Source organism: Arachis duranensis, chromosome 5, assembly GCF_000817695.3.
Source record: "Arachis duranensis cultivar V14167 chromosome 5, aradu.V14167.gnm2.J7QH, whole genome shotgun sequence".
Classification (NCBI taxonomy): Eukaryota; Viridiplantae; Streptophyta; class Magnoliopsida; order Fabales; family Fabaceae; genus Arachis; species Arachis duranensis.
In genome coordinates this window covers 36,063,830-36,078,071 of record NC_029776.3, presented here as the reverse complement: position 1 = coordinate 36,078,071, position 14,242 = coordinate 36,063,830, and the positions used below count along the sequence as shown (strand labels likewise).

General features: G+C 33.8%; 1 protein-coding gene and 1 long non-coding RNA gene across 14 annotated transcripts; one reads left to right on the top strand and one right to left on the bottom strand.

Annotated features, from left to right (window-relative positions):
* The first annotated feature begins 440 nt into the window (after window positions 1-440).
* Window positions 441-5,235, top strand: LOC107489169 (uncharacterized). Of its 13 annotated transcripts, none has more exons than XM_052262402.1 (8): window positions 441-995; window positions 1,209-1,270; window positions 1,396-1,539; window positions 1,708-2,073; window positions 2,508-2,728; window positions 3,624-3,784; window positions 4,276-4,419; window positions 4,503-5,234. In XM_052262402.1, exons 3-6 carry the CDS (start codon window positions 1,480-1,482, stop codon window positions 3,724-3,726), a joined length of 750 nt encoding a protein of 249 aa, XP_052118362.1. In that variant the 5' UTR covers window positions 441-995; window positions 1,209-1,270; window positions 1,396-1,479; the 3' UTR covers window positions 3,727-3,784; window positions 4,276-4,419; window positions 4,503-5,234. The 13 variants fall into 13 exon arrangements, 10 of the variants coding, with proteins under 10 accessions (XP_052118362.1, XP_052118363.1, XP_052118361.1 ...); XM_052262403.1 differs by having other exon boundaries at window positions 1,183-1,270; XM_052262401.1 differs by having other exon boundaries at window positions 1,107-1,270.
* A 4,440-nt stretch (window positions 5,236-9,675) lies between these two features.
* LOC110281092 (uncharacterized) lies at window positions 9,676-10,657 on the bottom strand. The gene is made up of 3 exons (XR_002375612.2): window positions 10,542-10,657; window positions 10,067-10,201; window positions 9,676-9,902 (listed from the first exon to the last, which is right to left on the bottom strand). It is a non-coding gene; the product is annotated as an uncharacterized LOC110281092 (long non-coding RNA).
* Window positions 10,658-14,242: the final 3,585 nt, after the last annotated feature.

Below are 14,242 nucleotides of genomic sequence, written 5' to 3'. Positions count from 1 at the left end.
GGGTGATGGAGGTTGAAAATGAAATGACTGAAATGGGATGATGGCGATGATGTGGACAATGACCTGGAGTTTAACGTTGAAGATGAAACAGATGAAGAGGGGTTACGTCTTTTCTTTGTAAATTGAGGAAGAAAGGGTGGGTTTTGAGTATTTTGGTTTTGAGAAGAGGGATGTACATGGGGCCAACCTACAAAACGACACAGTTTAGGCCCAGGGACTGATCTGTCTTTTTGCACACGTGGACCACTGACTACCACGTGTGCCAGCCCAGGGCTCCACGTCAGCGTTCTCCGTTTGTCATTGACGGAGAAAGATTACCAAGGACTGATTTGTCCGCCGGAGTTAAACTTAGAGGAGTTTTTTGTGTATTTCAAAAGCTGACCGATTTAAAAAACTTCAGGAACCAATTTGGGTAATTACTCTACAAATTTTCAGTCAAAAACATTGAGCTAACCCTAACTTACACCCTAGTCTCTCGAGCTCCATCCATCCTCCGCACAAGTGAATAGCTTCTTCCTATCTCCGTCCACAGTCTCTCCGTCCACGCTCTCTCACCGTCCACGAGCTTCTTTCACTGCTGCCGTCACCGCTCGCGTCGCACAATCTCATCACTGACCTCAGCAACGGCCATTCGCTGGTTATCCTCATCCACCGGTTCAGGAATCACTGCACTCATTTTTCAGGGAAGATCTCTGCCTCTGGTGGTCGTGGAGGTAGTCGCGTCATCGTCGTTCTCACCGCTCTGGGCCCATCCACCTCCTTCATGCACGGTGTCATCTCCCTTCAACTTTGCGACGGCGCCGTTGGCTGTCGCCCAGCCAACCACAACCTTTGTAAATGAGTAAGGTAGCTTTGGCGGTGGGCGATTCAACCCCTCCGCTGCTACTCTGCCGCCCTGGATGGCAACTTCCTCCTCAGCTCGGCCCGAGCCGTTTCCTCCAAATGCGCCAAATGTAGATCCAGGTGTTCTTCTCTTGTGTGTTCTGGAATGAGAGGTAATTTTGATTGCAGTTTTGGAATTGAATTTTGGAATCCTGCTCGAACTGAAATTGCTCTTGATTATACTGGTTGAAATTCAAAATTGAAAGCTAATTCTTCTTCTTCAGCCAAATCTGTTGCTTCTTCTTCGTTTTCTGCATAAATAGACAAAGATGAATGCTGAATTATTGCTCGATCTGCCAGCTCTGTTGATTTTGTTTGTTGTTGAGGTTAAAATATAAAATTGAAATCTGATGAGTCTCCTTCTTCTCCTTTGATGTGAACTTCTTCTGTAAGTTTTGGATTCCTTGCTGATTCTGAAACTTTTGCTGTTGTAGACTCTAATTCTGCAATTTTATATTCTGAATATGAATTCCAAAATTGGAGATATGTGATTATTGAATTTTCTACTGCTAGCTTTGCTGAATTGTTGCTGAGTAGTGAAAATTCTGCATTTGATTTGGCCTGAATCTGGAAAATTGGAGGCTCCTGGAGTCGTTGATGATCGTTGATTTGGCTGTGGTTACTGTTCTAAGGTCGTATAATGAGACTACATTTTTGGTTAGTCAATATTATCCCATCACCATCTTCAATTAAGCTCTGTCATATAAGCTCTAGCCCTGTTATTGTTTCTAGACTAGTATGATTTTCCCTTTAATTCATGAAATAGGTTGAATTTGGATCCTCTAAATCTTAAATTTGTACTTTAGAGGATCCAAATCCAAACAGATTTGGGAAGGACATGAATTTCAGTACCAAGATGAACTTGCCAAATTGGTGGTGTCTCTAGAACGTTTCTTTAGGTTCGATGTGCCGGCTCAGACTTCAAGAGATACCAAAGAGACCTTGCTCAAAATCATAAGGATACTTAGTGTTGTTAGGAAGCTGCCCTTAGCTAGAACTGAAAGCGCAACCGGTTCGGCTTCTAACTTGGATTCTATGCCTCTGGAATCAAATGTGTGTGGCACTCTACCACTGCAGCTGAATGATGAAAAGGAGAGGGAACTTGATTCTACTGAGGAATCCGCCGAATTAGAGCACCTTGCTAAGCCAATCTTGGAAGATATTGCCAGCCTTGTGCAGAAGGGTAGCCAAGTAAGTTTCTATATTCTTCTGCCATTTATCTTCAAGTGAACAATCAATTTAATTAGAAGCCACAGCTGAATTTGATATCATGTCCCTCAAATTGAAGCTCACAAAGCTTTAAGTTTGCAAGTTCTGACAAATTAAACATTTAACAATGACAAACGTGACTGGATGAATGGCAGGGAAAAATGATTCTGTTTAGCTGAGCTTTTGAACACGAGCAGTGGAATAATGTTCATAGCCACTGAACTTAAAAACTGATTTAACAAGAAGAAAGCTAAGGGACTTCTGTTTTGTAAGATTTAATAAATATATATGTTTCTTATACACATTTCTTTTATGATCCTTTTTAAATTGACAAGTTAAAATACAGGAAGGGACCAATATATATATATATATATATATATATATGACTTGACTTCTGAGAAAGTTCTCTTATGAAGGGACCAATATATATGCAGGCAGAGGCAGAAATACATAAAGGGCATCAAGACTTGCAAAGCAAGCATGAAGGAAGTGGGAGACTGAGAAGCAGCATTGAGTTTTTTGGCAGTAGAATGGACTTTACAGATAGTGATTCCATTGTATTCAATGAAAATAATTTGATTGCTGAAGATATCTCTAAACTAGAAGATGCGTTTAAGCAGCTACTGTCATTTTTCAGGTTTGTATATTTTTAGCTTCATATTGTTCATGTTGAGCCAAAGATTCATTGCTTGTGTTGTAATCACTTGAAAGATTTTTTTTTAGTACCACCCCACTGCCATAGAAGGGCCCTCCTTAATTGAATTGCTACTCATTTTTCATTATGTTACTCATCACTTGAGTTTATTTGTATATGATGGTAAACGAAGTTGTTTAAGTCCAGAAATCTGTCTAGAAATTTGAAATGTTTTGATCGTGTCCTTCTTTCAGTTTTTTAACACTTCTTTTTTGTTCTAATGAGTCTTGTACTTTATAATCACAACGCTTTCATAGTTCCATGGTTCTTAATTGGTAGTTGCCTGATGGTTTCCTTGATTATATATATTTTATAAAAAAGCGAAAAATATCTTCTAAGCTCATAATATAATGAAATTATCATGGAAAAACAATTACAGTTCTTTGAGGCATATATAGGCTTTATGCCTTTGCTGCTTTCAATGTGGTTTGTTCATGAACATGTTGCATTGGAGCTCTATGCATGCATGAGCATTCTGAAAAACTTGAAGGCCTTGTCAATGATGCTATAGATAAAGGTGCTGAAATTGTTGCAAGAGGAAGTTTCGGGCCTATTGGTAGAGATGCAGTTGATCAGTATTACCCCCTAACTATGATTGAAATGCTTATTGATGGTCCATACTTCCATATTTATGTGAAATATTAACCAACAAAAGAATATGAAATGTTGCATCTTGACTAAAAGCATTGAAGATTTTAAATTTACATTATTGTGTTTCATGTCATTTACTTATTTGAGATTCATATGTTTTAAGCTTGAGCAACTGCTTACTAAGTTCATCTTTGTACTTCAATTACATATACGCATTTGGACCAATCATGCCAATAATGAAATTCAGCTCTGATGAAGAGGTTGTCAAGCTTGCAAATGACTCAAGATATGGGCTTGGCTGTACTGTTTTCTCAGGCAATCAGAGCCATGCCAGAGAGATAGCTTCGTAGGTAGATACATTGTGGCTTTGCTGCTATTAATGATTTTGGAGCAACATATATGTGTCAGGTAACTTTTCTAGGAATCTGCATCTTTGTGCAAAGGAAGCCTACTTCTCTTTGTAATGATATGATCTAGCATTGTTGATCACATATTCACATCCATCCAACTGCTAGAGAGAGCCTACCACAATATAATATAATATATATGTTTTATGCAATTGAATAATAGCTTTCTGATTAGAAAGTTGGACAGAAGTTTTAAAATGGTGGACTCTACCAATTAGGTGATGGAACCAGCCTCTGATTTATTCTTCACAACAGGAAGGACAAGAAAACATAACTCTTTACTGTTTCTGATTTACTTTAATATCTACTTTGCTATATCATATCTTATTGCCAAGCAGAAATAAATATAAATGTTACAAGAGTTGTTTATGTATTTAGCTTTCTATATTATGCAGTTCTTTTTGGCAAAACCTGCTAGAATATATTCCTATCTCAATCTTGGTTACCTCTCTTAAATTTCTACCGAAGTAAAAATGCATTCTGATTTTTCAGTCCCTCTCATTTGGGGGTGTCAAACACAGTGGATTTGGACGATTTGGTGGTGCAGAAGGTTTGTGAGCATGCTGCCTTGTAAAAGCTGTTGTTGAAGATAGATTGTTGCCATACATAAAAACCGTGATTCCTAAGCCTATTCAGGTCAGCCTGGGAAACCTTTGATAATATATTTACATGTTTTCACACTTTGCTACATAATGACATGCGCTTCTTCTTTGCCTTAGTATCCTGTAGCAGAAAATGCCTTTGAATTTCAGGAGTCACTAGTTGAAGCACTATATGGTCTCAGCATATGGGACCGTTTGAAAGCATTGGTAAGTGTTTTAAAAGTACTTACTGAGCAGAATTCTACCAACAGCAGTAAGTTGAAATGACTAATCATACCTTTGCATCTAACACACCAAATTGTTTCAATTTTGAAGTCCCAGCAGTTGACCAATACATTATCATGAAAAATAGCTTATCAGACCCATTAAGGTTCAAACAAATGCTTAGAGATAATTAAACAACTTTTTCATGCATAGATTTGATTGATGAGAAAATCAAAGGATACAAAGCAGCCAAAGCTCACATGCAAAACACCATCTTCACCCAAACAATCTTTTCCAAGAAGTTAGAAAAGTTGGAACAGGCAATTGGAAAGGCCAAGAAGGAAAAGTTGAAACAGAAGAGATAGAATGAGGCTTATGAGAAGGTTAGAGTGTCAAGTAGTTCTAGTGTAGTTCTACTACCACCGCCACCGCCGCCACCCTCAATGTCTTCAGATGAGGACTATGATGATGATGTGGATGAAGATGACACTGAAGACTATAGCTGATAGTTTTTGTATGGTTGAACAATATACTAGGAATTATAGTTGATGATCAATACACTTTGTTTATGTTTTGAATTATATTGATTTGCTTGTTTATAGTACTTTTCTTTTTAGTTTGATAATACGATAAATTTGTTTATTTTTTGAAATATTATAAATATTCGAATACAATTAGATAAAAATTTGTATTAAATTTATATTTATTTTGTATGAAAACAAGTTTATTTGTAATTGGAAAAATAAAAAAAATTCTATTTTACCTTACTGATGGATTTACAGACGGATTTTCTGTCTATAACCAGAGTGTGAGATGATTTTCCAAAGTTCAAATTACAGACGAAAAATTTGTCAAAAAATCCGCCTGTAATTATCGACAAAAAATCCATCTGTAATTACAGACGGAAAATCTGTCGGAAAATCCGTCTAATTATCGATGGAAAGTCCGTCGGAAAGTTCGTCGTCTTCGGGAAATGGATGGAGAATTTACAGAGAAAAAATCCGTCGGTAATTGGTAAAAATCTATCGGTAATTTTTCGACGGAAAAAAATTCGTCGGTAAATAATTTCTGACGAGGCTTTTACAGAGGGACAAAATCCATCGGTAACAAAAAATTCATCTATAATAAAGACTAAATCTTTCTGTATTAATCCATTTTCTAGTTGTGAGGATAGTATAATAATCTATATAATAAATCTTTTAAAATTTCAATGATTATTAAGGATGATACATCAAACATGAATATCATGAATATTTAAATATTTTAAAACAAAATATATTCTTAATCATGTGCGAAAGCTAATATGTTCCAATAAAAATAAGAAGTGTATCGTTTTTTGAATTTTAAAGTTTAAATTCTAAATACTAAATCTAAAATTTTAAATTTTAAATCATAAACTCTAAACTATAAATTCTAAATTTTGAATCCTAAATTTCAAACTCTAATTTTGAAACTCTAAATCTAAGTTATTGTTATAAAATATAATAAAGAGAATAAAAAATTAAGATTTATTTAATTAACAAAAAATGCAACATTTTTTACTTAATAAGATAAGGAGCATTTAAAAATAGGCAAGAGATTCCTTACTCCTCCTACTTTTAAGTGGGAGTAACATTAGCCAACATAAAAATAGTTATAATTTGGATCCTATATTTTTGTTTTTGAAAAATTTGGTAATTAAAAATTTGCTCCTCTGTTTTTTATTTTAACATATTTTCCTTTCTTTTAATCCAATTTCAAAGAGAAGAGACAATTATCTCTATTAGGGTTTTTCTCTCTTTCTACTGCCATCGTACCATACTTTCAAGTCTCTCTGCGTTGTTGTGCTCCACATCTGTCCCTGTGTCGTCGTCACTCTTGCTCATCTAGGATTTTCAGAAGATTGCCGCTGCTTCTATCACCAGGGCCGTCGCATCACGATTCTGCCGCAATCGCCACATATCCAGCCCCTTCTACGTTGAGTTTCGACGTCGTCGCTATGTTCATCTTCGTCACCACTATCTTCGATCTCGGTCCTTCTCCATCATCTCTGCCCGTGCGAACTACTCCTTTAAGGTTTCATTTTAATTTTATTTTATTGTCCTTTCTATAAAAATTATGTGAATTTGGATGCTTCTGTTCTTGTAGGATTCCACTATAAATTTGAGACTATGCAAGTATAACTTGTACCTAACTCAATATCAATATCCTTGCCAAAACGTAAAAGGATTTATGTGAATACTGAATACAGAATGCTTGTCAAGTTAAGTATCTATGAACAAATTTTTCTGATGATGAACTATTCAAAACTGTTCTCTTTAGGTGGCAATGGCATAAGATAGTAAGCATTCATGAGAAATGCATTTTATGGCTTTCACTTGGCCTATGAAGCATCCACCCATATTTCTGGAACATGAATTTTATCATTCAACAAGAAAGCAAAACATATTTTCATCGCAATCATAATCCTTGTTTTCCCTTTGCATAGAAGATGTTAATAACCTATTGCTTAGACTATTCAGTGAAGCGCCAAATGAAGTGTATTTTTGACAACTATTCAGTGAAGCGCCAAATATAAATTCAGGGTATAGTTAAACCTTGCTATTGCTCATTCTTTGGATTACATTATATCGCATCTATTATACCTAGCAATGCTTGTTTTAAATTTTCAGTTGGGCAAACATCCAAAGTGCACTTTTATGTTTGCAGCAATTTGTTTGTTTACAATTGAATTTGATTATTTACATTACTTTTTGTAGGCCTATAATAGCATCGCAATTGTTATTGACGAATGAAGTATTTCTTGATGGATAGAACATTCGGAAGCCAACTTAAATTTCTTTCTCACCAGAAGCTTCTCTTTCAAATTAGGTTGTTATTTTCCCTTGGATGTCAAGAGAGGTGGCAACAGCGATCATTCGGATTGTCTTGATTCTGTCCATTTTTTTCTGTTTCAAGTTAAAAACTTGAAAACAAACTTATATTTTGTTTTGATTTGTTTGTCTTTTTTGTGTCCTAAGAGATTCTATAAAATATAATACTATACTGTGACTAAATGTTGGATCTCCTTTTAAAATCTGTAAGCATAGTTTATGTAGTGGATCGAGTTGAAAGTGATTTTTACCTACAAAATAGCTTTAATTTGTTCGGTATTCTAGTTCACGATCTCAAGCCATGATACATATTGTGTTTCTATAATACAAACCTTTCCAATTCAAGAACTAGAAAATCCCAATCGACTTGGAATATAGCAAAACTAGTTTAAAATTTGGTCAACGTAACAACATAAAAAAAAGAATGCGTATCTATTTCAGCTAAAGAATGAGATAATAGCTCTATTTAGAATATTCGAGCCATGGAGTGCCATTAAAAGTATTTGGAAAGCTTTAGAAAAAGGAACCAACACAAATAACACCCCATTGATCTATTTCACCTCAAATAACCTCAATTTTTATTTCATTTTTTTCAAGCATAACCAAAACTCATTTTGGAAACTTTCATTATTGTTCTAATTGAATACAACTTTAAAAAAAAATTACAAATAACGAAGGTTCTAATGTACCATGCATTAACTTAGCATATATGACCATCTTTGGCATTTGCATAGAATTTATTTAACTAGGCTAATTTTTGATAGTGTCCTTTCCTTCATGTAGCATGTAGTCCTTCTTCATTTTTCCCAAAACTACATCATTAGTGCTGTAAAAAAAATAAAACACAAAGAAAAAGAAGTCTATCACTATATTTCCAATACTAGAATCCTAATTAATTGTGCATATAAAAGCAAGCTTATGATAATGCCCCAAGAAAGAGCTAACAACAAATGAAAATTTGCAGGAGGTATGAGTATTGCTTGTGTTTAGAATTAAACAACAAATAATGCCATATATCAATTCGGGCACTTGAGGCAAACATTGGCTTAAGGAAAAGACGTCAACTCCGTATGATTTATTTCATAGAAACACATTTCTAAACCACGAAAAATAATAGTTCCAAGTTCAAAGTTACATGCAAACGGGAAAAAAAAGATAACATAACAAATTCTAATAAATGGTCAAAGTAAATTATACCTTCGAAATTTTCTATGAGAATATTCATTCTTCTTAAGGAAATCACAAGTCTTGACCACATGCTAGTACAATAACAACTTTGAAAAATGTACATGAATGAATTTTGCATATATATGTAGTCCTTTTTCCAAGAATAATGCTACAAGGACTAGGAAAAAGGTTAACAAGTTTACCCCCTTCAACTTATATAGAGAAGAAGGATAAAAATTCAACTCCACCTGGAGAAAGGCCAATCCATAAACAAAACCATAAATTATATTTTTTACTATTCATAACACAATTCATTACCCCAACAAAACATGATACCTCTTGATAGTTAAATAACATGCTAACAATAAATATTAGAAACGTGATCCTCTAGGTATGAGGCATCCAAACTACAACAAAATAGCATTTTGGCGACGTTTTTTTAATACTTGGTGGCGGTTTTAACTGTCATTAAATAGTTTTACGATGGTTAAAAAAAACATCGCAGATTTGAGCGTCGCCAATTGACATAGTGACGGTTTTAGACCACCGTTAGTAAGGAGTGTCGCTAAATTATTTGTGACGTTTTTTAAAGTATAAAACCGTCACTAATTTGTAACACTTGTAAAAGTGTTTTTTGTATTGTATTCGTGACGTTTTGAAACTGTCGTTAAATTACTCAATTCTGTGACAGTTTTTTCTTATATTTTATGACTATTTGAAACCGTCACTAAGTTACTAGTTTTTATGACAGTTTTTAGACATATTTAGTGACTATTTAAACTGTCATAAAATTTTTAGTGACATTTTCCGATTTAAAACCATCACTAAGTTACTGATTTCTGTGTCAGTTTTTTTCTGTATTTAGTGACTGTTTTAAATTGTCATAATCTCTCCAACATCAAAACTTTTTTTTATTAAATATTGCAAAAAAATATTTCTATTCTAAATAATAATATATGTGTCTACCAACAAAATAATAAATGACATTATATTTCAACAAATTTAAACTCAATCCCACATGTTTTACAAAAATAGCAACAATGTATTTTAAAAGTTGAATTCGACAAGTTTTACACAGTCATAATCCATAGAATGTAAATTTAAAAAATTCTAAATTAATCCAAACACGTAAAGCTAACAATTGTACTTGTAACTTAATCTTCATCTTTTCTTTGCAACTCGCTTTACCTTCAACCTCAATAGTATTCAACTTCAACAATTGGTTCACAAGCAACTCTTCAACACAAGAAACTCTCTCTTGTCCTCTTCAACAATTTCTTGTGATCCCCTGTTTCTGAAGTCCCAAATAAGACAAATCATGCATCAATGAACAATATTCTAGATGAACAAACTAATATTATAATAACTGAAACACAAAAATATACAAGCTTGAAACTTGGTTCTTTAACTTAATCCAAAAAGAAAAAAAAAGTGTATGATGAAGGAAATACAACTCACCTTCATTACTTTTGCATAGGGATGGTTACCAATTGCTTGATGACACTCATCAATAATCATCAAGCATATTGATTCCATCTTCAAGAAAGCCTTTCTTAGAGCATCCAAAAGAAGTTGGGGTGTCATAACCAATACCTATAAGACATCAAATATCACGGTTATAAAAACAATAGAGCTAGGCCAAGAGTATTCATGAGTTTATCAGCATAATTAACCAAACCAATTGTTTGTAAAACGTCATTGAGATTTGAGATCACCAAAAGCCATTCAAAGATTCACATTGATATAAAAATTCATAGACTCTTTAAGTAATTATAGCAGCATATACAGATAATTCATATAAAAATAACTAATCTTTCCCAATAAGGCCATCACAAGCAAAAAAGACCATAATAATTACTGAAAATGAAATCAACCATGACTGAAGGAAGACAAACATAAGTAGCATTATTAGGAGCATGTCATAAAAAGATACCTCATTTTCACTAATTTCCTTCTCCCAGATACTTAAATCCTATGCGTCCACTCCTTTTGCCCTATAATACTCCTGAACTTGAAAATCTGTAAGATCTCTTATATTCTTATATTGCTACAAGGAGAAACAAAATAGCAAATAAATTTAACCTGCCAAGAGAGAAAAGAAAAGAAAAGAAAAACCATAAAAGGGGAGAAAAATCTCGGGGAACAAGCCTGGTTGACAAGATGAATGGTCAGAGCTAAGAAAATAATCAACTTTTTGGAGCTACTGGACCTGATAGCTTGACCAAGGTTCTTCATAAGCAACACAGCTATTAAGGTTAGGGGTGGGCAAAAAATCCAAATTTTGGATTTTAATCCAAATCCAAATCCAAACCATTAAAAAAAAAACCAGTTTTAAACAAAAAAATCCAAACCAAACCAAATTTATTTTATAATTTGGTTTTAAATCCAATCCATTTAAACAATTTTAAATCCGGATCCGGATCCAGATCCAGATTAAGATCCAAATCTCCAAAAAACCCTAAATCTGAATTTCTGATTTGGTGAACCGTGAACCAATCACACTTCTCGCACGAATCCTTTTCTCTTTCGCCTCTTCTCCTCTGCCGCAACCGACACCAGAGCAGGCAACTGACACTGCAGTTTCGTAGCTGCCACCAGCACTACAAGCGCGTCGCACCACTGCTCTGTTCCGCCATCCACGGTTCCGTCGTCCGCCTTTTCTCGCTGTGACCCAGCTCTGTTCTTCTCCATTCTCTGGGTTCCCTCAAGGTTAGATAGTTTTACCATTAAGTAAATTAATTTGGTAGATTGAAATGTTGTGAAGCAACAGAGAAGAACCACAGAGTGAATCTATCATCTGAAAAAAGGAATTGAGTGGTAGATAGGGATTTACTACATTTGTGATTATATAGTTGAAATTGCCAAAGTTGCTTCCATGTCCTTTTCTGTTCTGTTCCATTCCAACAATTTGAAAAACTGAACAAGGTTTGATTGCTTATGCTGTTATACATATCAAGTATTTGTGTTAATGCCATATCAAATGTAGAATTTTATGAGAAACTGTTGGAATAGAAATTTTAGAATCTGTATACTCTTCAACTGTTCAGTTGAAGCAATAGAAGCCTCTTCCATTATTTTGGTCTAATTGAACTGGTTGGACGCTTAGACCAACTTCTCCAATTTTATGACTTATCTCAAATATTATATTATCTTTTTTTATAGTTTTATCACGTGTGCCTTTGCTTTTTTTGTTTATGCATGCATTTATTTTTCCTTATTTATATTGTTAGTTTATCATGTAGCAAATTTTTCCTTATATATATTTTAAGTATTTATCTTAATTGAGTGATTAAAAATTTGAAAACAATGAATTTTCAGGTTCTTTGTAATTTAAGACCAAGAGAATTATACTAAGAGAAATCAGCTACTAAGAATAAGGGTTAGGATAGTTAGAAGCTCAATCATATGATATATAAACTGAAATTATGAAGCTGTATTGGTTGAGTTTGTGTTGTTGGATTTGTGCTTGATTATGTTGTGGCGAATGTTTAATTGATCTTCTGAATATGTGATTTTATATTGTGATGATTGAATGCTAATCAAACACTTGGGGCTGAGATTAAATGATGAAAAGTGATAAGAGAACTAATTTGTCCTGGAACTCTAAGAAGTCTAGTTGGTTGCATAAAAAACTCTAAGAACTTTGTAGTTTAAGCTGTCTCGAATTTAGTTGCCTAAGTTTCCTAGTTTGTAGATGGATGGTTGGTTTTATTATTTATTGGTTTTTATATGAATCTTAGTTTTATTTCATGTTATTGTTGTTTAGGGAAGTTCTGGAACTAGTTTTAAAATTGGATTTTTGGTTGAAGAAACTGGTTTTAAAACTGGATTTTCAAAAATCTAGTTTTAAAACTGGATTTTATAAAAAAAACCAGATTTTAGATTTGGATTTAAAAAAAATCGGATTTTAGATATGGATTTAAAAAAACCGGATTTAAAACCGGTTTTATATGTAAAACTGGATTTAAAACCGTTATAAGTAAAACCGGATTTAAATTATAAAACCGGTTTAAAATCGGTTTTTATTTTTTCAAACCGCTTTAGAACCGGTTTCTCTCTTCAATCCAGTTCTGGTTTGGTTTTATGAACCATAAAACTGGTTCGAAAATAGATCTGGTTTGGATTTACAAAAATCCAAACCATGCCCACCCATTTAAGGTCTTACCAGCACCTGTATCCAGTACTACTATTGTATTCCTCTTCTTTGCAACTTCAAATACTTCTAAGTGATACCTGTACGGAAAACAAGAAACCACAATAATATAAATATAGACAAGGTTACGTTACTATCATCAAATACTTCTAATGCAAATCTAGTAGCTAAAAGAAGAACAAGGTTTCCAATAGTAGACAGAACCAAATTTGTCAATGCTACTTGATAAGAGTTGGGATGCAAAAGCTCAGGGTAAAAACTATTCTGTTTAACCTGTCAACTATTTTTGGAAAAAATAAAAATACCCCCATCACTGGTATAGTAAGAGTAAAACAATACAAGAATATGCTTAGAACCTTAGACATGCTTACCTATGTGTAAGAACAGGATCAGAATGGTATCCTAGCACATGCTTGGCAATGACACCCCAGGCAGTGTAAAAATCTAAATCAACAACAAAACATATCCCATTAAAATGCTTTAATACGTCTTGATACTGTATTATTTCAGAAGATGTAATTAAAAGACAAAGTTGATAGTACCGATCACATCTGCTTCACAAAGGTGGGCAAGTCCTTGCAACCAAGAACTTTGATTACAGGATCTGGGTTCTCAATGCAAGTCTGTATATTTGAACATAAGACCATGATTACAGGATCTAAATCTCTGACTTTGAAGGAAAATTTTAATACATATATGTAAAACAAAAAATTGAAAAACACGCTCAGAAATCTAGCTCAGGACAAGCTGGAATAAATTGATGACAACCTTAGCACTTGACATAATCAAAAAAGAGTTGGAAGAAATTTTGATTATTTGATTAGGGGTTTAGATGCTAACCTGATTCTTTTAGGTGAGAGCATTAAGAAGCATGATGGAGGGAACCTTATCTATGATGCAAGTGGGAAATCAAATAGATTAAACAGCAACATCATTGTCCCATAGCATCACTTACCTATATATTAGGAAATAGGCATTTACTTCAACCATACTACCATTGCATTGATTCAAACTTCTACAATTTTACCATAATTATTAAGAGAAGAAATAAGAAACAAAGCATTCAAAGAAATCTAGTTGAAGCATTTCATCGAACATGTTGAGTGCTAGTAAAATTAAAAAGAAATATTGAATATATGCAGAACATGGTTACAAAACAACATGTGCATAACCCTATAATAAAATATAGAACCATCAAGACATCAATAAAGTACCTGTTTATGTTGTTCAGCTTGCAACCTACCAACTGTGCTTAGAAACCCGTCAACTGCAGACTCAGCTTGCTCATTTCCAGCTTCAGCTATCACCATCACCTACATAATTTAAGAAGAAAATTAACCATTTCATTATGCCATCAAGGCACAAAAACATCAAAGGAATCAAGAGAAAAAAATAACAAATAGAGCATTTAAAGAAATCTGGTTGATGAATTTCATCAGGATATAATTATAACGGTAAATTGCAGCAACAACAAAGAAATT